Source organism: Nansenia antarctica, assembly GCF_963989245.1.
Source record: "Nansenia antarctica genome assembly, contig: SCAFFOLD_327, whole genome shotgun sequence".
Taxonomy (NCBI): Eukaryota; Metazoa; Chordata; class Actinopteri; order Argentiniformes; family Microstomatidae; genus Nansenia; species Nansenia antarctica.
The window spans coordinates 30,151-55,286 of NW_027663129.1; the positions used below are offsets into that span (position 1 = coordinate 30,151).

General features: G+C 48.3%; 1 protein-coding gene across 1 annotated transcript in view; it reads right to left on the minus strand.

Annotated features, from left to right (window-relative positions):
* alg13 (ALG13 UDP-N-acetylglucosaminyltransferase subunit) overlaps positions 1 to 23,192 on the minus strand; it is a gene marked incomplete at both ends in the record, with an annotated part of 30,221 nt that extends 7,029 nt beyond the window's left edge. Inside the window, 18 exons of the mRNA XM_080550970.1 lie at positions 1,028 to 1,083; positions 1,227 to 1,262; positions 1,673 to 1,811; positions 2,067 to 2,226; positions 4,083 to 4,187; positions 4,782 to 5,025; positions 8,065 to 8,171; positions 8,319 to 8,419; positions 8,704 to 8,768; positions 9,303 to 9,411; positions 12,831 to 12,903; positions 13,877 to 14,039; positions 14,649 to 14,730; positions 15,504 to 15,576; positions 16,516 to 16,562; positions 18,654 to 18,704; positions 18,868 to 18,951; positions 23,073 to 23,192. Of these exons, the coding sequence (XP_080407096.1) occupies positions 1,028 to 1,083; positions 1,227 to 1,262; positions 1,673 to 1,811; positions 2,067 to 2,226; positions 4,083 to 4,187; positions 4,782 to 5,025; positions 8,065 to 8,171; positions 8,319 to 8,419; positions 8,704 to 8,768; positions 9,303 to 9,411; positions 12,831 to 12,903; positions 13,877 to 14,039; positions 14,649 to 14,730; positions 15,504 to 15,576; positions 16,516 to 16,562; positions 18,654 to 18,704; positions 18,868 to 18,951; positions 23,073 to 23,192 (1,815 nt within the window). The remainder of the gene's footprint in view (positions 1 to 1,027; positions 1,084 to 1,226; positions 1,263 to 1,672; positions 1,812 to 2,066; positions 2,227 to 4,082; positions 4,188 to 4,781; positions 5,026 to 8,064; positions 8,172 to 8,318; positions 8,420 to 8,703; positions 8,769 to 9,302; positions 9,412 to 12,830; positions 12,904 to 13,876; positions 14,040 to 14,648; positions 14,731 to 15,503; positions 15,577 to 16,515; positions 16,563 to 18,653; positions 18,705 to 18,867; positions 18,952 to 23,072) is intronic.
* Positions 23,193 to 25,136: the final 1,944 nt, after the last annotated feature.

The following is a 25,136-nucleotide window of genomic DNA, read 5'->3' on the forward strand; positions in this document are numbered from 1 at the left end:
GTGTACCAGGTGAGACTAGTGACAGTGTGACAGGTGGACCAGGTGAGACTAGTGACAGTATGACAGGTGTACCAGGTGAGACTAGTGACAGTATGACAGGTGTACCAGGTGAGACTAGTGACAGTATGACAGGTGTACCAGGTGACACTAGTGACAGTATGACAGGTGTACCAGGTGAGACTAGTGACAGTGTGACAGGTGTACCAGGTGACACTAGTGACAGTATGACAGGTGTACCAGGTGAGACTAGTGACAGTGTGACAGTATGACAGGTGAGACTAGTGACAGTGTGACAGGTGGACCAGGTGAGACTAGTGACAGTATGACAGGTGTACCAGGTGAGACTAGTGACAGTATGACAGGTGTACCAGGTGAGACTAGTGGCAGTATGACAGGTGTACCAGGTGAGTTAGTGACAGTATGACAGGTGTGACAGGTGAGACTAGTGACAGTATGACAGGTGTACCAGGTGAGACTAGTGACAGTATGACAGCAGGTGTACCAGGTGAGACTAGTGACAGTATGACAGCAGGTGTACCAGGTGAGACTAGTGACAGTATGACAGGTGTACCAGGTGAGACTAGTGACAGTATGACAGGTGAGACTAGTGACAGTATGACAGCAGGTGTACCAGGTGAGACTAGTGACAGTATGACAGGTGTACCAGGTGAGACTAGTGACAGTATGACAGGTGTACCAGGTGAGACTAGTGACAGTGTGACAGGTGTACCAGGTGAGACTAGTGACAGTATGACAGGTGTACCAGGTGAGACTAGTGACAGTATGACAGGTGTACCAGGTGAGACTAGTGACAGTATGACAGGTGTACCAGGTGAGACTAGTGACAGTGTGACAGGTGTACCAGGTGAGACTAGTGACAGTGTGACCGGTGAGACATGTGACAGTCTGACAGGTGAGACATGTGACAGTCTGACAGGTGAGTTAACTGTACCAGGTGAGAGTAGTGACAGTGTGACCGGTGTACCAGGTGACAGTGTGACAGGTGTACCAGGTGAGTTAACTGTACCAGGTTAGCGGTGGACTCTGTAGCAGCGTACACGGAGGGGGTCTGGAAGGACGGCTCTGAGACACAGCAGACACACACACACACAGTCAGCGTGAGTACATGACACACACACACACACACACACACACACACACACACAGTCAGCGTGAGCACATGACACACACACACACGCACACACACACACACAGGTAACCCTCACCTTGGGCTGCATAGATGTATTCTTCTGAGTAGTCTCCTGAGGCAGAGGGGAGGAGAGACACACAAACAGCTTCTCTGTTTATCCAACGCATGGATGCACTGCATACTGTAGATGCTCACTGGACACTTTATTAGGAACACCTTCACCTACTCTAGACAGGTAGACAGTGATGACATCATACCCCTGGTCTAGACAGGTAGACAGTGATGACATCATACCCTGGTCTAGACAGTTATGACATCATACCCTGGTCTAGACAGGTAGACAGTGATGACATCATACCCTGGTCTAGACAGGTAGACAGTGATGACATCATACCCTGGTCTAGACAGTGATGACATCATACCCTGGTCTAGACAGGTAGACAGTGATGACATCATACCCTGGTCTAGACAGTGATGACATCATACCCTGGTCTAGACAGGTAGACAGTGATGACATCATACCCTGGTCTCCTGCGATGCTCCTTTCGTCCGCGTCCTCCTCTGATGATGTCATGGGCTGTTTGCCGGGGGCGGGGCCGGAGGCGGGGCCACGCTGGACCCAGTAGGCCGAGGGGGCGGAGCCCATGGGGTTGGACTGGCCCTACACACACACACACACACACACACACACACACACACACACAGCGGTGAACATCAACCCCATGCCCTACCCTACATGGACACCTAAAGCCTGGTACACAAAAGGTTTTCTATCTGTTTGTTATCTGAGAGAGACCCCCACACATGAAGATCAAAAAATGATGGATTGAAGTGTTAGGGAGGGGTCAGGGTTAAGGGGGGGTGTGGGTATCAGGGTTAGAAGGGGGGGGGGGGGGGGGTCTTGGGGAACACTGACCGGTAGCGGGGGGAAGGCGTGCTCCTCCCCCTCCTCCATCTCGTAGAAGGTGATGGTGCCCCCCTCCTCCTGCAGCTCCTCCCCCGCCCCCGTCTCAGGGTAGAACTGGCACTCCTTGTTGCCGTGGTGATGCATCTGCTGCATCTGACGCCTGCTGCGGCTACAACAGCGCATGTCAACGTACACACAGCACACACACATGCACAGACGCATGCACACACACGCATGCACATGCACACACACGCATGCACACACACACACATGCACACACGCATGCACACACACACATGCACAGACACATGCACACAGACGCATGCACACACACACACATGCACACGCGCATGCACACACACACATGCACAGACGCATGCACACACACGCATGCACACACGCATGCACACACACACACATGCATGCACACACACACATGCACACACGCATGCACACACACAGCACACACGCATGCACACACGCATGCACACACACACAGCACGCACACATGCACGCACACACACACAGCACGCACGCGCACACACACACACACACACACACACACACACACACACACACGGCAGTCACCCCTAGGAGATTACCGTGATCTGAAGGAGTAGATAGTGATTGTAGATTAGGGATGGGACGATTATCGTTTTTATCGTTAATCGCGATAAAAACACCCGCGATAACTTAATCGTGGAGAATTTAAATTATTTGAATAATCATCATAATCGTATGTTATGAATAAACTGTGTTTAACAAATGTCTGGCGCTATTTTTCAGCCTAGTCTACATTACTTTTGCAGTCAAGTTAGCGACTGTTACTGTAATATAATTGCAATTCCTCACATGAGCCGCGCGCGAATATCCTCACAGAACTTGTCTCGCGCTATTGTTCAGCCTGCACGGGTAACGTTACTGTCAAGTCAGCCGTGTCACAGTCAGTCACTAGGTAACGTATGCTAGCCTACTCACCATGGCTGGTGAAAAACTTTAGACGGGATACTGTCATTGGCCTTCCTTGTTATTACCAGGCAGTGACAGTCTATGGCTGCAAAAGGCACGGTCGCCCCTAAGCTTTAGCAAATATATTGTGGTTTACTTAATACTGTTCAGCACTGGGGTTACATGCAATGCATGACTTGTGCTATATAGGCTAAATACAATTATTAAAGCGGCAAGTAGCAAGTGTGCGCATCAAAGGCATTAGGCACCTAACATCCATGCTGTATAAACCACATGACAACCGTCCGTTATTTCCCGAACTTTGCCCGAACCCCCTGCGAGGACCCGGGGAACAACGGCACGCTCCCCGCGGCTGATATCAGACTGGCCGCGGGAGTGAGTGTTGAGGGAGAGAGGAGACGGCAACCCTCGCTCGCCATAGACTGTATCCCTACTCGTCTCTCCTGAGCTCGGTTGTAACGTGAACCGTGGAATACGGGATATGTTAGATGCTTTACAGTAATTCCCCAAATGACCAGAAAAGGAAGTTAGATTTGTCGCTGGTCGCTTTTGACTAATTAAGTCGCCAAGGGGCTCTGGAAGTTGGCAACACTGGGAGTGCGTTCTTTAAACTTCCTTGTGTACGTTAATGAAAGGTGCTGATTGGCCGAAAAGGAATTGCTCTTTCTTAAGGACCCGGATTATGGCCAGAGATATGTGCCACTAGAATCTGAATTTGAATTACTGACTTAAAATGTCCTAAAAATACAACAACATCTAAGTTAAATTGATTACAGTGTGTTTTATTGGCATTAAAAAAATAATAATAATAATAATTCTCGCGATAATATCGTGGATCGCGATTATTTTGCCCACGATAATCGTGACATGACATTTTCTAATCGTCCCACCCCTATTGTAGATATAGATGTAGTAGATATAGATATAGGTATAGATATAGATATAGGTATAGATAGACAGATATAGTAGATATAGGTATAGATATAGTAGGTATCCAGATATAGATATAGTAGGTATAGATATAGATATAGATATAGATATAGTAGACTAAGGTACCGTGATCTGAAGGAGTAGTTGTCGTAGGTCTGGTAGCAGCGCTTGCCTGGGTGGGGGTAGAACACATCTGGACCAATCAGGTGGTGTCGGAAGCGGGAGGAGCTTCTGACCAGAACCAGCGTGGCAGGAGAGACGCACCGACATGACATCATCAATAACCACTAATCACCGACATGACATCATCAATAACCACTAATCACCGACATGACATCATCAATAACCACTAATCACCGACATGACATCATCAATAACCACTAATCACCGACATGACATCATCAATAACCACTAATCACCGACATGACATCATCAATAACCACTAATCACCGACATGACATCATCAATAACCACTAATCACCGACACGACATCATCAATAACCACTAATCACCGACATGACATCATCAATAACCACTAATCACCGACATGACAGGCTAGGCTAAGCTAGGCTAAGCTAGGCTAGCTGTTCCAGGAGGTTGAGCAGGCTAGGCTAGGCTAAGCTAGGCTAGGCAAGCGGTCCCAGGAGGTTGAGCAGGCTAGGCTAGGCTAGCTGTCCCAGGAGGTTGAGCAGGCTAGGCTAGGCTAGGCTAGCTGTCCCAGGAGGTTGAGCAGGCTAGGCTAGGCAAGAAAAAAAAGAGGCTACCGTCTCAACATGCCTACCCTGGTGAAATAAAGGATCAATAATAATAACAACAGAAACTGACCTGGGGGGTCCGTAGCCGCGGGGGGGGCGGGGGGGAGGGTGGGGGTGGTAGTGTCCGTAGGGCAGGGTACCCGGGGGAGGGGGGGGGCCGTGCATACCGGGGGCGCGGCCCGGCTGGAGCCCCCCAGGGCCGGGCTGGAAGCGGGGGGGCACCCCGGTCTGGGGGCGTCCGTACGACACCATCAGCATCTCCTTCCCCCCGCGGGGCTTCCGGAAGAACCGCCGCCGGCCCCTCCCCTCAGAGTCTGGGGGGGGGGGGGGGGGGCAGTTTAATGTTAAACTCACATTTCCCACCACGAGCCAGGCCAAACCAGTCCTGTTGGCTTAACACTAGAACAGCCATGGGTGGGGTCATTAACACTAGAACAGCCGTGGGTGGGGTCATTAACACTAGAACAGCCATGGGTGGGGTCATTAACACTAGAACAGCCATGGGTGGGGTCATTAACACTAGAACAGCCATGGGTGGGGTCATTAACACTAGAACAGCCATGGGTGGGGTCATTAACACTAGAACAGCCATGGGTGGGGTCATTAACACTAGAACAGCCGTGGGTGGGGTCATTAACACTAGAACAGCCATGGGTGGGGTCATTAACACTAGAACAGCCGTGGGTGGGGTCATTAACACTAGAACAGCCCTGGGTGGGGTCATTAACACTAGAACAGCCATGGGTGGGGTCATTAACACTAGAACAGCCATGGGTGGGGTCATTAACACTAGAACAGCCGTGGGTGGGGTCATTAACACTAGAACAGCCATGGGTGGGGTCATTAACACTAGAACAGCCGTGGGTGGGGTCATTAACACTAGAACAGCCATGGGTGGGGTCATTAACACTAGAACAGCCATGGGTGGGGTCATTTGACCCTGTGAGTAAATTATTTTATATCTTTGTACTCGATCATATTTCAGGACCCTCCTTTCATGACTTTTCCTAGATATGTGATGTTCTTGTCCTACCATCCAGTTTTTCTGTGTAGGAGGAGGCAGGCTAATGTACAAGGCAGCCAACTAGTGGTCGTTGTGTGTAAGTAGCAGCTTGAGCATTGTAAAGACTGTGGTCATTTGACCCCCGAAGTGGCTCTTATAGTTGGTAAAAAAACGCACGGCTGTTCTAGTGTCAATCCTCATCCCAGACTAAAAACCATCTTCAATGGAGATTTTAGACTGAAAGTGTGGTTTAGTCCAGGACTAGGTTGCATAAATATAGACCCAGTCTTAGACTTGGATCTCACTTTAAGTCAGTCTTGCTGTAGACTCTAAGATGTTCCTGTTGCATAAAGCTCGCCTATGAGTGGCTAAAGTAAGACTGACTTAGATAGCCTGTCACGCAATGCATTCTAGGTAAAATAAGACACTTGACAGAAAAGAAAAAAAACATGGCGGCCGAAACAGCTACACCTAGCTACCCCTAGCGGTAGGGCTGCCACGATTAGTCGACTAGTCGCGACGACGTCGATTACCAAAATCGCCGCCGACATATTTGGTAATCGACGTCGTCGCATGTTTTTTTGGAGCTGAAATAAGCGATAAGCATTCGTTTTTCTTCCCTGAAGCTGCCACTGGCTAGCGTCTCCTAGTGTCTTTGATGTACATGCGCAGTGTCGGTCATCCGGGGCACACGTGACATCTCCGGAAAAACAAACAGAAATGTCTTCCTGTCCTCGTACCTCTAAAGTGTGGGAGCATTTCAACCACAACGTTGAAAAAAAGAATGTGAAATGTAAAATTTGCAAAGCTGAACTCGCTTATCATGGCAGCACGTCTATGATGTGCGAGCATCTCAAAAGGAAGCACATTTGTGGCAGATGACGAGGAAGACGATGGCTCGTCTCGGTAAGCTAGTTAGCTTGTTATTGGCTAACGATATTGTTACGTTAAAAGCCTTCTTACATTATTTTACGTTTATGTGCTGTAACGTTGTCATCAAAGCGATACTTATCAAATAGCAAAAAATGTTGTCTTAACGTTACAGTGCTAAGAAGGCGCGTTCTATGGATAGTTATCCTGTCAAGATGCCAACGTTCACACCCCAGCAAGCCACCGTCCTGACCGGATCAATCCTGAACATGCTGGTTAACAAGGGTCTCATATCCTTAACCAGCATGTTCAGGATTGATTAGGGGCGTTTCCCCACACTATCTAAGCTGGCAAAATCTTTTCTGTGCATCCCTGCAACCTCCACCCCATCCGAGAGGATCTTCTCTGCAGCAGGGAACATCTGCTCTCAAAAGAGAGCAAGCCTCTCTCCAGAACATGTGGAAATGCTGACTTTCCTCGCTATGAATGAATAGTCCACACAGGAGAGAAACACTTTCTTTGCTCAGTCTCCTGCACTTTTCTTTGTTATTTGATTGAGACCAAACCTTTTCTCTACAAACATTTCTTTTTGTGGATAATTGCTCTTTTTTAGTTGCCTTAGTGCCTACCTCATTTTATTTTGCAGCACTATTCAATACATTTAAAATGTATGTTTGATGCCAGAGATGAGTGAAGCAAAGCAAAACTTTTGTACTCTGTACAAGTATTTATTTTTGTTTTTGTATTCTTTTGGTTTGTCTAGTGCCTAGCCTACCTCATTTTACTCAGCAGTTTGCACCCTCTACTACTCTTTACATTACATTACATGCAAGTGATGCCAGAAATAAATCTGCAAAGTTCATTAAAATATCTATTTTTGAGTGAACAATCATTTTAATTGTCTTTATTTTTAGTTAGCACATGCCTACAACAACAACTAACAACTTCAAGCTAAATTTAGAAGCTGATTTAGAAGATGATAGCTAAATAAGAGCGATTGAGTAATTGTGCGATAAGCTGTAATTTATGATCCGATTAGTCGACTAATGAAAAAAAAAACGTTTTTTTTTTTTTTTAAATGTTAAAATAATCGGTGACTAGTCGACTATGAAAATAATCGTTTGTGGCAGCCCTACCTAGCGGCGGAAGATCTGAGAGATAAACTAACATTTCTTCTGCTGAAAACGTGTGTATGCTGGAGGAATATAATGTGGAGAAAAGTATACTGCTTTGCAGTTTTAACCAGTGAAGTAGTTTACCGCGCTGGAGTTACAGTGTTAGCTAGCTACTAGCCCTGACTCGTTCCCATAGCAACACAGCTCTTAAATCAAGCTTAGCTACAGACCCAGTAGTGTTTCTATAGTAACTACAGACCAGTTCTGCCTGGTACTGGTAGTGTTGGGTACTGACCCAGTTCAGCCTGGTACTGGTAGTGTTGGGTACTGACCCAGTTCTGGTACTGGTAGTGTTAGGTACTGACCCAGGTCTGCCTGGTACTGGTCGGGTCGTCCTCCCTTGCGGCTAGGCGTGATGTTCCAGGCAGGGACGGGGTTAACGGGCTTCAGGTTGGTCAGAGACACCAGGTGTCTAGAGAGAGGAGGGGAGAGGAGGGGGGTTAAGGGTGTTGTAAGCGTGTTGTAAGCGTGTTGTAAGCGTGTTGTAAGCGTGTTGTAAGCGTGTTGTAAGCGTGTTGTAAGCGTGTTGTAAGCGTGTTACAGGGGTCAGGCGTCTCACTTCTCTCCCAGCTCCTCTATGAAGACGGTCACAGCGCTGGGATGGGAGCCCACCTCCTGGATGAAGGCGTTGTAGTACTTCCCCTTGGGGTCCAGACGCACCTGCAGAGAGGAACCACACCTCAACACCTGTCGCTCAACACCTGTCGCTCAACACCTGTCGCTCAACACCTGAACACCACAGCTGCCAGCAGACGACAACAACAAAAACAACAACAACAAACACAACGTTCAGTTACTCTACCTGACACTCGTCACCCAGGAAGTACTGTCTTTACCTGACACCCAGGAAGTACTGTCTTTACCTGACACCCAGGAAGTACTGTCTTTACCTGACACCCAGGAAGTACTGTCTTTACCTGACACCCAGGAAGTACTGTCTTTACCTGACACTTGTCACCCAGGAAGTACTGTCGTCCAGCGAACACCATGTAGTCAGTCTTCTGCATCTCTGTCACACACACACACACACACACATTTACATTTACATTTTTGGCATTTAGCAGACGCCTTATTCCAAAGCGACTTACAATCAATACATTTGAATACTAAGCATGTGAATCAGCAGTCCACCATTCGTTGCAGGAAGAGTAATCTAGCTCGGGCCCGGGGCCACTGATAGAAGAAAAAACCTTCTCCCTATTATCGCCTTCTACTAAAACTTTTTTTAGTTTTTTTTCTGGAGAAACTGAGAAACAGTACAAGGGGGGCAATAGAAGTTCTTAGGGACACAGTAGAGGGGAAAGCGGGTGTCTTTAGGAGACGTAGTGGTGAGGGTCAGAAGATGTCTCAGGAGGAGCAGTTAAGATGTAACCTGAAGAGATGGGTCTCACACACACACACACACACACACACACACACACGTTAGTTAGTATTCATCTCCACAGTCATAACCCAGCACTTCTGATTGGCCCAGGTGTTACCATGGTGACCAGGTGTCGTACATGACTGGCCCAGGTGTTACCATGGAGACCAGGTGTCGTACCTTTGCGGCTGTCGTGCCAGACGTCAAACTCCACGTTGCGGTACATCTCCGGGTCCAGCGCCTTCAGAACCTTGTAGGGCAGAGAAAGCCTGGGCGGGCCTTCTGGAACCTGAGACCAGAGAGAGGGTCAGAACCACAGAGAGGGTCAGAACCAGAGAGAGGGTCAGAACCAGAGAGAGGGTCAGAACCACAGAGAGGGTCAGAACCACAGAGAGGGTCAGAACCAGAGAGAGACCAGAACCACAGAGAGGGTCAGAACCACAGAGAGGGTCAGAACCAGAGAGAGACCAGAACCACAGAGAGGGTCAGAACCAGAGAGAGGGTCAGAACCACAGAGAGGGTCAGAACCAGAGAGAGGGTCAGAACCAGAGAGAGGGTCAGAACCACAGAGAGGGTCAGAACCAGAGAGAGGGTCAGAACCACAGAGAGGGTCAGAACCACAGAGAGGGTCAGAACCACAGAGAGGGTCAGAACCAGAGAGAGGGTCAGAACCACAGAGAGGGTCAGAACCAGAGAGAGGGTCAGAACCAGAGAGAGGGTCAGAACCAGAGAGAGACCAGAACCACAGAGAGGGTCAGAACCAGAGAGAGGGTCAGAACCAGAGAGAGGGTCAGAACCAGAGAGAGGGTCAGAACCAGAGAGAGGGTCAGAACCACAGAGAGGGTCAGAACCAGAGAGAGACCAGAACCAGAGAGAGACCAGAACCAGAGAGAGGGTCAGAACCAGAGAGAGGGTCAGAACCAGAGAGAGACCAGAACCAGAGAGAGGGTCAGAACCAGAGAGAGACCAGAACCAGAGAGAGACCAGAACCAGAGAGAGGGTCAGAACCACAGAGAGGGTCAGAACCAGAGAGAGACCAGAACCAGAGAGAGACCAGAACCAGAGAGACCAGAACCAGAAGGAGATCAGAACCACAGAGAGGGTCAGAACCAGAGAGAGGGTCAGAACCAGAGAGAGGGTCAGAACCAGAGAGAGGGTCAGAACCAGAGAGAGGGTCAGAACCAGAGAGAGGGTCAGAACCAGAGAGAGGGTCAGAACCAGAGAGAGACCAGAACCAGAGAGAGGGTCAGAACCAGAGAGAGACCAGAACCAGAGAGAGGGTCAGAACCAGAGAGAGGGTCAGAACCAGAGAGAGGGTCAGAACCAGAGAGAGACCAGAACCAGAGAGAGGGTCAGAACCAGAGAGAGACCAGAACCAGAGAGAGACCAGAACCAGAGAGAGGGTCAGAACCAGAGAGAGGGTCAGAACCAGAGAGAGACCAGAACCAGAGAGAGGGTCAGAACCAGAGAGAGGGTCAGAACCAGAGAGAGGGTCAGAACCAGAGAGAGGGTCAGAACCAGAGAGAGACCAGAACCAGAGAGAGGGTCAGAACCAGAGAGAGGGTCAGAACCAGAGAGAGGGTCAGAACCACAGAGAGGGTCAGAACCAGAGAGAGACCAGAACCACAGAGAGGGTCAGAACCAGAGAGAGACCAGAACCACAGAGAGGGTCAGAACCAGAGAGAGGGTCAGAACCAGAGAGAGGGTCAGAACCAGAGAGAGACCAGAACCACAGAGAGGGTCAGAACCAGAGAGAGACCAGAACCACAGAGAGGGTCAGAACCAGAGAGAGGCCAGAACCACAGAGAGGGTCAGAACCAGAGATAGACCAGAACCACAGAGAGGGTCAGAACCAGAGAGAGGCCAGAACCACAGAGAGGGTCAGAACCAGAGAGAGGGTCAGAACCAGAGAGAGGGTCAGAACCAGAGAGAGGGTCAGAACCAGAGAGAGGGTCAGAACCAGAGAGAGACCAGAACCAGAGAGAGGGTCAGAACCAGAGAGAGGGTCAGAACCAGAGAGAGACCAGAACCAGAGAGAGGGTCAGAACCACAGAGAGGGTCAGAACCAGAGAGAGGGCCAGAACCAGAGAGAGACCAGAACCACAGAGAGGGTCAGAACCACAGAGAGGGTCAGAACCAGAGAGAGGGTCAGAACCAGAGAGAGACCAGAACCAGAGAGAGGGTCAGAACCACAGAGAGGGTCAGAACCAGAGAGAGACCAGAACCACAGAGAGGGTCAGAACCAGAGAGAGGGTCAGAACCAGAGAGAGGGTCAGAACCAGAGAGAGGGTCAGAACCAGAGAGAGGGTCAGAACCAGAGAGAGGGTCAGAACCAGAGAGAGGGTCAGAACCAGAGAGAGACCAGAACCACAGAGAGGGTCAGAACCAGAGAGAGGGTCAGAACCAGAGAGAGGGTCAGAACCAGAGATAGACCAGAACCACAGAGAGGGTCAGAACCAGAGAGAGGCCAGAACCACAGAGAGGGTCAGAACCAGAGAGAGGGTCAGAACCAGAGAGAGGGTCAGAACCAGAGAGAGGGTCAGAACCAGAGAGAGGGTCAGAACCAGAGAGAGGGTCAGAACCAGAGAGAGGGTCAGAACCAGAGAGAGGGTCAGAACCAGAGAGAGGGTCAGAACCAGAGAGAGGGTCAGAACCAGAGAGAGGGTCAGAACCAGAGAGAGACCAGAACCAGAGAGAGGGTCAGAACCAGAGAGAGACCAGAACCAGAGAGAGGGTCAGAACCACAGAGAGGGTCAGAACCAGAGAGAGGGTCAGAACCACAGAGAGGGTCAGAACCAGAGAGAGGGTCAGAACCAGAGAGAGACCAGAACCACAGAGAGGGTCAGAACTAGGGCTGGGTATCGCCACTGATTTCCCAAAACGATTCGATTCCGATTCACAGCTCGATTCACAGCCCGATTCGATTCGATTCACGATTCGATTCGATTCGATTCGATTCCGATTCGATCTAGTTACAATATACATTTTTTGCTTGAATATGAAAGAGATTCTCTGAACTAATGCTATAAATGATTCAAGGAACCCTATAACATGTAGCACATATCAATGAATTGACTCCAAAGCAGTTACATGAATGTACTTTTTATTTACATATGACTTTGCTTTTGTCCAGCTCATCTCTATCGTCACATTTTTAAAATCCAAAATGCACCCAGACATCTGACTTTAAGCCTGGTGGTGACTTGAGTGTCCCTGCCATCGCCATGTTTTTAGATTTTAGTGTTGAGACCTCACGTTGCGTGAGATATGATAAATTCTTGTAGCGCGAGATCTGGCCACGAGATCTCGTTGCGGGTTGAAGCTGCAAGCAAAAAAAAAAAAAAAATTAAATAAATAAATAAATCGATCTCGGGATTTATGAATCAATAATCGCTCATTTTAATGAAGATCGATTCAGAATCGGGAAATCGATTTTTTGAACCCAGCCCTAGTCAGAACCAGAGAGAGGGTCAGAACCAGAGAGAGAGACCAAAACCACAGAGAGGGTCAGAACCACAGAGAGGGTCAGAACCAGAGAGAGGGTCAGAACCAGAGAGAGGGTCAGAACCACAGAGGGTCAGAACCAGAAGGAGATCAGATAGATAGATGTAGTCCAAACTCATCCTTCAAGTCAAACTGTCACCAGAACCATGATCACTGAGCAGCCCGTGGAGGGAGGGAGGGAAGGGAGGGAGGGAGGGTCCTCACCTTGGCTTCCTCCAGTGGGGTTCTGGACTTCTCTTCGGACCGGCCCAGCCCGTTCAGCTCCCACTCATCCCTGCTGCAGAACCACCAGAAACAGACGACTTTACACCCTCACAACAACAACAACAACAACAACCATGATGATGTTAATGACGATGTGGGGAGCATGCAACGTCTGGCCTGTAGGGGGAGCTACAGGACTGAGGGGGAGAGGAGGGGCCTGTAGGGGGAGAGGAGGGGCCTGTAGGGGGAGCTACAGGACTGAGGGGGAGAGGAGGGGCCTGTAGGGGGAGAGGAGGGGCCTGTAGGGGGAGAGGAGGGGCCTGTAGAGGGAGAGGAGGGGCCTGTAGGGGGAGAGGAGGGGCCTGTAGGGGGAGAGGAGGGGCCTGTAGGGGGAGCTACAGGACTGACGGGGAGAGGAGGGGCCTGTAGGGGGAGAGGAGGGGCCTGTAGGGGGAGAAGAGGGGCCTGTAGGGGGAGAGGAGGGGCCTGTAGGGGGAGAGGAGGGGCCTGTAGGGGGCGCTACAGGACTGAGGGGAAGAGGAGGGGCCTGTAGGGGGAGAGGAGGGGCCTGTAGGGGGAGAGGAGGGGCCTGTAGGGGGAGAGGAGGGGCCTGTAGGGGGAGAGGAGGGGACTGTAGGGGGAGAGGAGGGGACTGTAGGGGGCGCTACAGGACTGAGGGGGAGAGGAGGGGCCTGTAGGGGAGAGGAGGGGCCTGTAGGGGGCGCTACAGGACTGAGGGGGAGAGGAGGGGCCTGTAGGGAAAGAGGAGGGGCCTGTAGGGGAAGAGGAGGGGCCTGTAGGGGAAGAGGAGGGGCCTGTAGGGGGCGCTACAGGACTGAGGGGGAGAGGAGGGGCCTGTAGGGGGAGAGGAGGGGCCTGTAGGGGGAGAGGAGGGGCCTGTAGGGGGAGAGGAGGGGCCTGTAGGGGCATCCAGATGAAGACGTCTGTCCGTCTGTCCGATTCAGAGTCTGGTCAAGATGGACGCCCACCCAACCGACGTGCAGAGCAAGACCCAAGAGCTTGACCTCTGACCCCCCAGTCCTCACCTCTGACCCCTGTCCTCGGGGGTGTCGTAGCCCGCGTCCTCGCTGCACACCGATAGGCTGTTCCTATAGCGACGGCCTCCGCCCCGGAAGCCCTCCATGGCCACCTGCACCTCCGCCTCGTCCACGCCCATCACACGCGTGTACAGCAGGTCATACAACACGGCTGGAGAGGAGAGGTCACATGTTCACACGCGTGTACCGTAGGGGTGCAACGGTTCAGTTGGCCCACGGTTCAGTATGAACTTCAGTTTTCGGGTCGCGGTTTTGGTTCGGTTTCGTTTTTTTTTAATGCTACTGTTTATTTACAAACTGTTATTTTACTTTATTTTGCTTATACTTGTGAAACTTTAACATTTAGACACATTCCAGAATATGACTGTAATAATATATATAAACAAAAAACACTTTCAAATGTAAAAAGAAATAATAAACACTTTCAAATGTGACTTGTACTGAAACTACAGATCGTAAGCTTTCAAATGATGTGTCATACATTGGAAATCTGCAAAAAGATGTCGAAGTTAGAGTCATTTGAATGTTGTTAGACCTCAGGCACATGAGGGGGTTAAACTGGCTGTCATTGAAACCGGACACAAACGCTGCTAACAGCTAGCGGCTAACAAAGCACATCGCTACAAAGGTCTAACTGTATTTTAATAACATCATAACATGCCGATAGAACATCAACAGGTTAAAAACACATAACTACACATGACTAGATGATCACACAGTCCTTGCTTTTGAACACGTCTTAAAATGAAAGTATGCTCACCCTGGCAGAGAGCAGCGTCCAGGGGGTAGCTCCTAGCGTACACGATGTCATAGTGGCCGTTGTTGGAGCAGCACAGCAAGATCTACAACAAACATCAATAACCTATTAATCAATAACCTATTAATCAATAATCAAATATATAAATAATAAATCGTTATATTCCTGTAGACAAGACGCACAACAGTAGAGGTTGTGAAGATAAAATGGCTAAACTTGGTAACCTAATCCAACACTGAGGAGGCAGACATGCTGCAGTGTTGACAGAGAGAGAGCGCCACCTAGTGGTCAGATCTAGTCACACCTTTGTGCCCACCACACCTGGTTCAATTAACCACACCTGGTTCAATTAACAAAGTAATTGAGGGTTGCCGGGCAACCAATGACATGTCTCATATACCTCAGGAAGGGTGTAGGAGGGAGGGTGTGCAGGGGGGAGGGTGTGCAGGGGGGAGGGTGTAGGGTGTGAGGGGGGAGGGTGTGCAGGGGGGAGGGTGTAGGGTGTGAGGGGGGAGGGTGTGCAGGGGGGAAAGTGTAGGGTGTGAGGGGGGAGGGTGTGCAGGGGGGAGGGTGTAGGGTGTGAGGGGGGAGGGTGTGCAGGGGGGAGGGTGTAGGGTGTGAGGGGGGAGGGTGTGCAGGGGGGAGGGTGTGCAGGGGGGAGGGTGTAGGGTGTGAGGGGGGAGGGTGTGCAGGGGGGAGGGTGTGCGGGGGGGAGGGGGGAGGGTGTGCAGGGGGGAGGGTGTAGGGTGTGAGGGGGGAGGGTGTGCAGGGGGGAGGGTGTAGGGTGTGAGGGGGGAGGGTGTGCAGGGGGGAGGGTGTAGGGTGTGAGGGGGGAGGGTGTAGGAGGGTGGGTCTGACCTTGTCCACAAAGCCTTCATCTGTGATCTCTGTTGGTGGCTTCCCTGGGTACCTGTATATGAGGAAACACCGCCTGGAGAGAGAGAGAGAGACACACACACACACACACACACACACACACACACACCACTTCAGGTACTGATAACAGCATTAGATCATTTGAGGTTACAATTGTTTTTGTGATCAAATGTGTTATGTTTTACCCCCCCCCCCATAACAGGCATAAGCAAATAACAGGAAAACAAATATAAGACGACAGTCACTCAACCTGCCACCCGTCTCTCTAACACACACTCACCTGTACCACACACTCACCTGTACCACACACTCACCTGTAACACACACTCACCTGTACCACACACTCACCTGTACCACACACTCACCTGTACCACACACTCACCTGTACCTCACACTCACCTGTACCACACACTCACCTGTACCTCACACTCACCTGTACCACACACTCACCTGTAACACACACTCACCTGTACCACACACTCACCTGTAACACACACTCACCTGTACCACACACTCACCTGTAACACACACTCACCTGTACCACACACTCACCTGTACCACACACTCACCTGTAACACACACTCACCTGTAACACACACTCACCTGTAACACACACTCACCCGTACCACACACTCACCTGTAACACACACTCACCTGTAACACACACTCACCTGTACCACACACTCACCCGTACCACACACTCACCTGTAACACACACTCACCTGTACCACACACTCACCTGTACCACACACTCACCTGTACCACACACTTACCTGTACCACACACTCACCTGTACCACACACTCACCTGTACCACACACTCACCTGTACCACACACTCACCTGTACCTCACACTCACCTGTACCACACACTCACCTGTACCACACACTCACCTGTACCACACACTCACCTGTACCACACACTCACCTGTACCACACACTCACCTGTAACACACACTCACCTGTAACACACACTCACCTGTACCACACACTCACCTGTACAACAACGACAAGGCCTTTATCTCAACCTGTCCAGCAGTTTCCTGCAGGAAGAAACACAGCAACAGTGAAGGTTTGTTCTGATGTAGGTAAAACACACACAACACAAAGGGGTGTGTGTGTATGTGTGTGTGTGTGTAGATCAGGGTTTCCGTTAGAAAAAATTGCCGCCGGACATCGATGTCCGGGAAGATTTCGATTTACCGGACAAACGTGAATTATTCCGGTCATCATATTAAAATATAATATAGCTGTTTGTCGCGGTGATTACTGTTGTGTAGCGGCCTATATATGCCATTTAATGTCTATTTCTCATCCGATACGATTAGATGCGAGCTATATAATATATAATAATATAACATGATTCGCATGCGCGCTATACCATTATGTCCAGCGCTGAACGGGCGCCTCACTGGGAACTGAACAGACAGCATCGATCAATGAACGGACTCCACATTACGTTAACTGAAGTTTGTTAAATTGTTTGGGATTAATGTGAGTTTTCTATTTTCTCTTTCCAGTTTTACCCTTTTTTTTTTTTAGCAATAAAACAACGTCATTTCGATAACCAGGTCTCGCTGGTTGGGAAGGCATTTCGTTTAGCTGCCTGTCAAATCATACTTAATCGGACTCGGGAGTATGACAATGAGGAGAACATAACTGTTTATTGAGAAACAATTGATAGGCAGGCTGGGATACGTATATAAAGAAATACCACAATGTCTAGATGTATAACATTTTATTGAACAGTGCAAGCATGTAGGCTTCTGGCGTGACATGGCTAGCCTAATTTCCGTTCATATGCCTTTTATCAGATAAAATAAAATAGAATAAAACTCTTTGAAAATAAATAGGCTTTAAATTAACTTGCAATGCGTATAGGCTAATTTCCGTTCGATGTTACAGCCTATGCCTTTTCTCAGATAGATAGGGGATAGCCCTGTAAGCTCATACGGGTCTGTATGTCGTCCTGAAGACCGGCTGTTAGATCATATCGCTGAAGTTTGTCTCCATCTTAGTGTAAATGTTGTCCGTTTCGTTTGTTATCCTTGTTATTGTGCGATAAAGTTAAGGCGCTCCGCTTCGGGACACCATTTTCAGCTGAGCACCAAACAGCCTATAGGCTAACTAAAGGGGGCGGGTCCTTCTCTCTCGGGCAGTGTTGTGTGTGTATGAGTGTGTCACTGTGTGTGTGTGTTTGGTGCTCAGCTGAAAATGGTGGTCCGAAGCCAATTTGAATACAAAATGTGAACACTTCAAATTGTGCTTAGAGGGAATTATTTTCACCGGACATTATGTCCGACGAGTTTTCAATTTGTCGGACTTCAACAAATGTTACCGGACAAAGACCGGTAATTACCGGTTAACGGAAACCCTGGTGTATATACACACCAAACACTTTATTATTTTATTATCACCGGTACACCTCATTCTTGGAGGTGGTGTAATGGTGTGAGGAATGTTTTCTTGCCACACTTTGGGTCTGTTAATACCAATCAATCATCATTCGTATGCCACAGCCTATTTGAGTATTGTTGCTGACCGTGTGCATCTCCCCATCTTCTAATGGCTACTTCCTGCAGGATAATGCTACTTCCTGCAGGATAATGCACCATGTCACAAAGCAAAGGTATTAGTATAGTGTTCCTAATAAAGGGAGGCCCTACCCAGTATTAGTATAGTGTTCCTAATAAAGGGAGACCCTACCCAGTATTAGTATAGTGTTAATAAAGGGAGGCCCTACCCAGTATTAGTATAGTGTTAATAAAGGGAGACCCTACCCAGTATTAGTATAGTGTTAATAAAGGGAGGCCCTACCCAGTATTAGTATAGTGTTCCTAATAAAGGGAGGCCCTACCCAGTATTAGTATAGTGTTAATAAAGGGAGACCCTACCCAGTATTAGTATAGTGTTAATAAAGGGAGGCCCTACCCAGTATTAGTATAGTGTTAATAAAGGGAGGCCCTACCCAGTATTAGTATAGTGTTCCTAATAAAGGGAGGCCCTAGCCTGTATACACATCATATCTTGTGTAGGTAGATACACACACATATCTTGTGTAGGTAGATACACACACATATCTTGTGTAGGTAGATACACACACATATCTTGTGTAGGTAGACAGACACACATACCTTGGGGTCCTCCAATCGTTCCAAATACTTCTCAAATGACCCTTCAACAAACTAGAAGATACCGACAGTCATTAGACATTCATTTATCTAAAAACAAAACATTGTCTGTACTGTGTAGAGCCCTGTGCTAATGTAAGGCGGTAGTACTGTAGAGCATTATGCTAACGAAGGACAGTATAGTAGTAGTATTGTGTTAATTTAAGGCTGGACTTACAGGTTCAAAGTTGCATCGGTTGGCGCTCATGAAGTTGACACAGTCTTTCCTGATCTTCTGGTGGTAGTTCTGAGAGTAGTACAGCTATAGGAGTAGAGTAGAAAGACAACAACATTGTTTATTTTATCTTTATTTTACCAGGTTTCAGTAGACTGGGTCTAAAGGTCAGAGGTCAGTAGACTGGGTCTAAAGGTCAGAGGTCAGTAGACTGGGTCTAAAGGTAGACAGGTCAGAGGTCAGTAGACTGGGTCTAAAGGTACAGAGGTCAGTAGACTGGGTCTAAAGGTCAGAGGTCAGTAGACTTGGTCTAAAGGTAGACAGGTCAGAGGTCAGTAGACTGGGTCTAAAGGTATAGAGGTCAGAGGTCAGTAGACTGGGTCTAAAGGTAGACAGGTAGACAGGTAGGCAGGTAGACAGGTAAACAGGTAGACAGGTAGGCAGGTAGACAGGTGGACAGGTGGACAGGTAGACAGGTGGACAGGTGGACAGGTGGACAGGTGGACAGGTAGACAGGTAGACAGGTAGACAGGTAGACAGGTAGGCAGGTAGACAGGTAGACAGGTAGGCAGGTAGACAGGTAGGCAGGTAGACAGGTAGGCAGGTAGACAGGTAGGCAGGTAGACAGGTAGGCAGGTAGACAGGTAGGCAGGTAGACAGGTGGACAGGTGGACAGGTAGACAGGTAGACAGGTGGACAGGTGGACAGGTAGACAGGTAGACAGGTAGACAGGTAGACAGGTAGGCAGGTAGACAGGTAAACAGGTAGACAGGTAGACAGGCAGACAGGTAGACAGGTAGGCAGGTAGACAGGTAGACAGGTAGACAGATAGACAGGCAGACAGGTAGACAGGTAGGCAGGTGGACAGGTAGACAGGTAGACAGGTGGACAGGTAGACAGGTAGACAGGTAGACAAGTAGACAGGTAGACAGATAGACAGGCAGACAGGTAGACAGGTAGGCAGGTGGACAGGTAGACAGGTAGACAGGTGGACAGGTAGACAGGTAGACAGGTAGACAAGTAGACAGGTAGACAGGTAGACAGGTAGACAGACAGACAGGTAGGCAGGTAGACAGGTAGACAGGTAGGCAGGTAGACAGGTAGACAGGTAGACAGGTAGACAGGTAGACAGGTAGACAGGTAGACAAGTAGACAGGTAGACAGGTAGACAGGTAGACAGACAGACAGGTAGACAGGTAGACAGGTAGGCAGGTAGACAGGTAGACAGGTAGACAGGTAGACAGGTAGGCAGGTAGGCAGGTAGACAGACAGACAGGCAGGTAGGCAGGTAGACAGGTAGACAGGTAGACAGGTAGACAGGTAGGCAGGTAGACAGACAGACAGGTAGGCAGGTAGACAGACAGACAGGTAGACAGGTAGGCAGGTAGACAGACAGACAGGTAGACAGGTAGGCAGGTAGACAGGTAGACAGGTAGACAGGTAGACAGGTAGACAGGTAGACAGGTAGGCAGGTAGGCAGGTAGACAGGTAGACAGGTAGGCAGGTAGGCAGGTAGACAGGTAGACAGGTAGACAGGTAGGCAGGTAGGCAGGTAGACAGGTAGACAGGTAGACAGGTAGGCAGATAGACAGGTAGACAGACAGACAGGTAGACAGGTAGGCAGGTAGACAGGCAGACAGGTAGACAGGTAGGCAGGTATAAAGGTAGACAGGTAGACAGGTAGACAGGTAGACAGGTAGGCAGGTAGACAGGTAGGCAGGTAGACAGGTAGGCAGGTAGACAGGTAGACAGGTAGGCAGGTAGACAGGTAGGCAGGTAGACAGGTAGACAGGTAGACAGGTAGGCAGGTAGGCAGGTAGACAGGTAGGCAGGTAGACAGGTAGACAGGTAGGCAGGTAGGCAGGTAGGCAGGTAGACAGGTAGACAGGTAGGCAGGTAGACAGGTAGGCAGGTAGGCAGGTAGACAGGTAGACAGGTAAACAGGTAGACAGGTAGACAGGCAGGTAGACAGGTAGGCAGGTAGACAGGTTAGCAGGTAGACAGGTTAGCAGGTAGACAGGTAGACAGGTAGACAGGTGGACAGGTAGACAGGTAGACAGGTAGACAGACAGACAGGTAGACAGATAGGCAGGTAGACAGGTAGTCAGGTAGACAGGTAGACAGGTAGACAGGTAGACAGGCAGACAGGTAGACAGGTAGACAGGTAGACAGGTAGGCAGGTAGACAGGTAGGCAGGTAGACAGGTAGGCAGGTAGACAGGTAGACAGGTAGACAGGTAGGCAGGTAGACAGGTGGACAGTAGAGATGCTCCGATCAGGGTTTTTGGTGCCGATCACCGATCACCGATCACTGGAATCAGTGATCTGCCGATCCGATATCACCGATCACCGATCACAGCGTCGAAAATGGCAATTGAAGCATTCTATTTATTGTGTAGCATTATTTATGTTTTTAATTATTCTTAACACCATTGACATTGTATATTAAGTATTCAAATGAAATTAGGAGATGAGAAAGTATCATGAATTGACAACCATCTGTTTTATTGAATTCACAACCACCTGTAGCTTACTTCAGGAAAAACAAATAAAATGTGAAAATAAAAATCATAATAAATAAAATGTACACCGTCACATCAAATGTGCAACATTCCACTCGAATGAGAGGAACTAGGGGCTCTTAGAGAACTTGGAGCTTATACTGTAACTGTCCTGAGGAACAATAAACATACCCAAACCAAACTGCAACATAAACAGGCTATAGCCAAATATAAAATACTGTTTCAAGTCAGTCAGTTTCAAGTCATATTTAGGAGGAGATAAGACAGCAAGTCAGCAATAATCAATAAAACAAAAAAACAAAACATTTCACCTAAGGAGATTTCAGACTCAAACCTTACTTCTGATTAAGCAGCATCACTGTCAGATTAGCCTTGAGAAATACAAGCATCTCAGCGTTTTTGGCACTCAGCCTGTTCCTCTTATCATCTCAAATATGTCCTGCTATGCTGAAAAGTCGCTCGCTATCTACACTTGTGCAAGGTGCACAGAGAAAGACCTAAAACTCTCGCGCTAATAGTTGTTGTTGCTATGGACCTTAGTCTAGCTTAGTGACTTCCTGCTCGCGGGGTCACATGACGTCGCTGAACACTACCTACACTACGCTCGTGAAGTCGCGCTGGAACTCTGACCAGCACTCGTGGAACACCTCTCGTCCAATCAAAGCACTCGGTCCCTTTATGACGTCGAGCCCAGTGTGCGCTTCGTACCTGTCTACCTTTATACCTGCTAACCTGTCTACCTGCCTACCTGCCTACCTGTCTACCTGTCTACCTGCCTACCTGTCTACCTGTCTATCTGTCCACCTGTCTACCTGCTAACCTGTCTACCTGTCCACTAGTGATGCTCCGATCTGATCGGCGCCGATCGGTATCGGCCGATATGGCCTTGATCGGTTTTGATCGGAGTTCTCAAAACGGCCGATCAAACACGACCGATCAGTTAACAAAATGGCGTCGCCAGTCTGGAAATATTACACAGTGTCGGAAAGAGACAACAACTATGCAGTTTGTAATGTCTGCGCAAAAGAAATTCCTCGCGGAGGAACGCACGCAAGGACTTTCAATACCACGAATATCATACGGCATTTGCTGCGTTCGTCGAGACAGGTAGACAGGTAGGCAGGTAGACAGGTAGGCAGGTAGACAGGTAGGCAGGTAGACAGGTAGACAGGTAGGCAGGTAGACAGGTAGACAGACGGACAGGTAGACAGGTAGACAGGTGGACAGGTAGACAGGTAGACAGGTAGGCAGGTAGACAGGTAGACAGGTAGGCAGGTAGGCAGGTAGACAGGTAGACAGGTAGGCAGGTAGACAGGTAGACAGGTGGACAGACAGACAGGTAGACAGGTAGACAGGTAGGCAGGTAGACAGGTAGGCAGGTAGACAGGTGGACAGACAGACAGGTAGGCAGGTAGACAGGTAGACAGGTGGACAGACAGACAGGTAGGCAGGTAGACAGGCCGAGTCTCCTCTCTCTCTCCTCCCGGCACGACCGTCTCTCAACACACGACGGAGTTCGTCGTCCCATGTGAACACAACAGTGACATTGTATCCCAAACATAAGCGACATTGTATCCCAAACATAGGCGACATTGTATCCCAAACATAATAAAGTCACAAACATAATAAAGTCCTCCGTGTCCAGCCTGAATGTAGCTCAGTTGTGTGTGTTTAAGTTATAAGTTACCTGCTCGGACACGGCCCTGAACAGGCAGGAGGCGTCCCGCGCCGTCATCTTGCGGTACAGCCCGATGCTGGCCAGGTACTCGTCCATGTTTAGAAAATACTTCTTCAGCGCTTTCTGCATTGTTTAGAGAATAAGCTTCTTATTGATCAATATAACAAAAAACAATCAACACGCAGAGCTTCTTCATCACACACTTTCCGCGGAGGCGACAGAAGCACGTGAAGGTGGAAAGTTTCCTCTCGGGTCTGCGCGAGCCCAGGTGCGCCTAATGAGACCCTCATTAACTCATTAACCAGCCACCTGTCACTCATCCGCTACCATGGACTATGTACTATGTTGCTTTTAAAAAGTAGTCATATACATATATATAGGCTATATCATAAAATATAATATTATATATATATATATAAAAGTAGTAATATATACATCACCTGTCATTCGACGCTGTGGAATATCACGTTGACCGAGCGTGCCTCGCGAGGTCAGACGCATGCATGGCATTGGATTGGCCAATCAGTTCAGACACACACACACACACACACACACACACACACACACACACACACGCACGCACGCACGCACGCACGCACACACACACACACACACACACACACGCACGCACACACACACACACGCCTACATTGACATTAGGTGAGCTTAGAATGATAAGGTTCTATCTCCGTTTAGAATGATAAGGTTCTATCTCCGTTTAGAATGATAAGGTTCTATCTCCGTTTAGAATGAGAAGGTTCTATCTCCGTTTAGAATGATAAGGTTCTATCTCCGTTTAGAATGATAAGGTTCTATCTCCGTTTAGAATGATAAGGTTCTATCTCCGTTTAGAATGATAAGGTTCTATCTCCGTTTAGAATGATAAGGTTCTATCTCCGTTTAGAATTATAAGGTTCTATCTCCGTTTAGGGCAGTTCAGAGATATTGAGCGTCAAAGTTTTGACATTCCATTATGTTTTGTGAGATGGAACCTTTGTATTTTATGAATTAGTAACTCAAAAATGTCAACATTTTAAAAATAACATCACACAGGCATTAATAAACACCTAATGGATCAGACTATGTAAAAAACTAAATTTTGACAAAAATGGAGACCTTATAATTCTAACGTCACGATTAGTCTAGCAGCAAGTCCTCAAAAAAGGCTTTAGTTTTGGAGATACCCCTACCCGAGGTAGAACACATGACAACAATGATTTTTCTTATCTTTAGGGTCTCCCATTAATGAAATTGATTGTTGTCAAATTGTATTTTGGGGGGGAAATATGTTTTTTGGGTTGTTCTTTAGAGCTACCCCAATCCCTGAAAAAGAGCCAAATTAGACCAGGCCGAATATGGGGAAGGTGACAAGAAAAGCCCATAACTTGAGAAGGATCACTCCTTTCCTCTTCAGATATGCTGAGGTATGAACCAGGTGGCTGTCCTACATCACCAAATAGTCAGACAACTATTTACCTAAATAAATACAGAATTATAGTCCTGTAAACTTAGCTTTAGTTTAGACGGACATTGTACTTTTTGGTGACAGGAACATAGGACTCCATCACTTTTCTCTGATGAAAAACAGAAATCCCAGAAAAATATATAATTACTGAATTGTCTAGGGTCTTGAACACTAAGCAGTAGTTGTATGGAAATATCTCATACAGTTCTATTGCAAATGAGATTTCTTTAGACATAGGCCTACCTCTTCTCTGATACAGTCAAATTCCGAATGGGGGATAAGTGGCATAATAGCCTATAAGTTAAGAATGCTCACTCTGATGGTCATCGTATTTGGAGAGGGAAATACCAGGTGGCTGAACTGCATCACCAAATAGTCAGAATAAGAGTAACCCAATAAAATAAAGTGTATTAGTTCTAAATTGCAAGCCTCTAAAACATAGGTGTAAATAGTACAGGTTTTATTCAAACTGGAACCTTAATTCAAAGTACAATTAAATAAAGTCCTCAAACATTAGGGGACACATTTTGACTCAGAGTTCCCTGTACAGAGTTCTCCTGGTATTCCCCTCTCCCAATATGATGACCATCAGAGTCAAAAATGTGTCC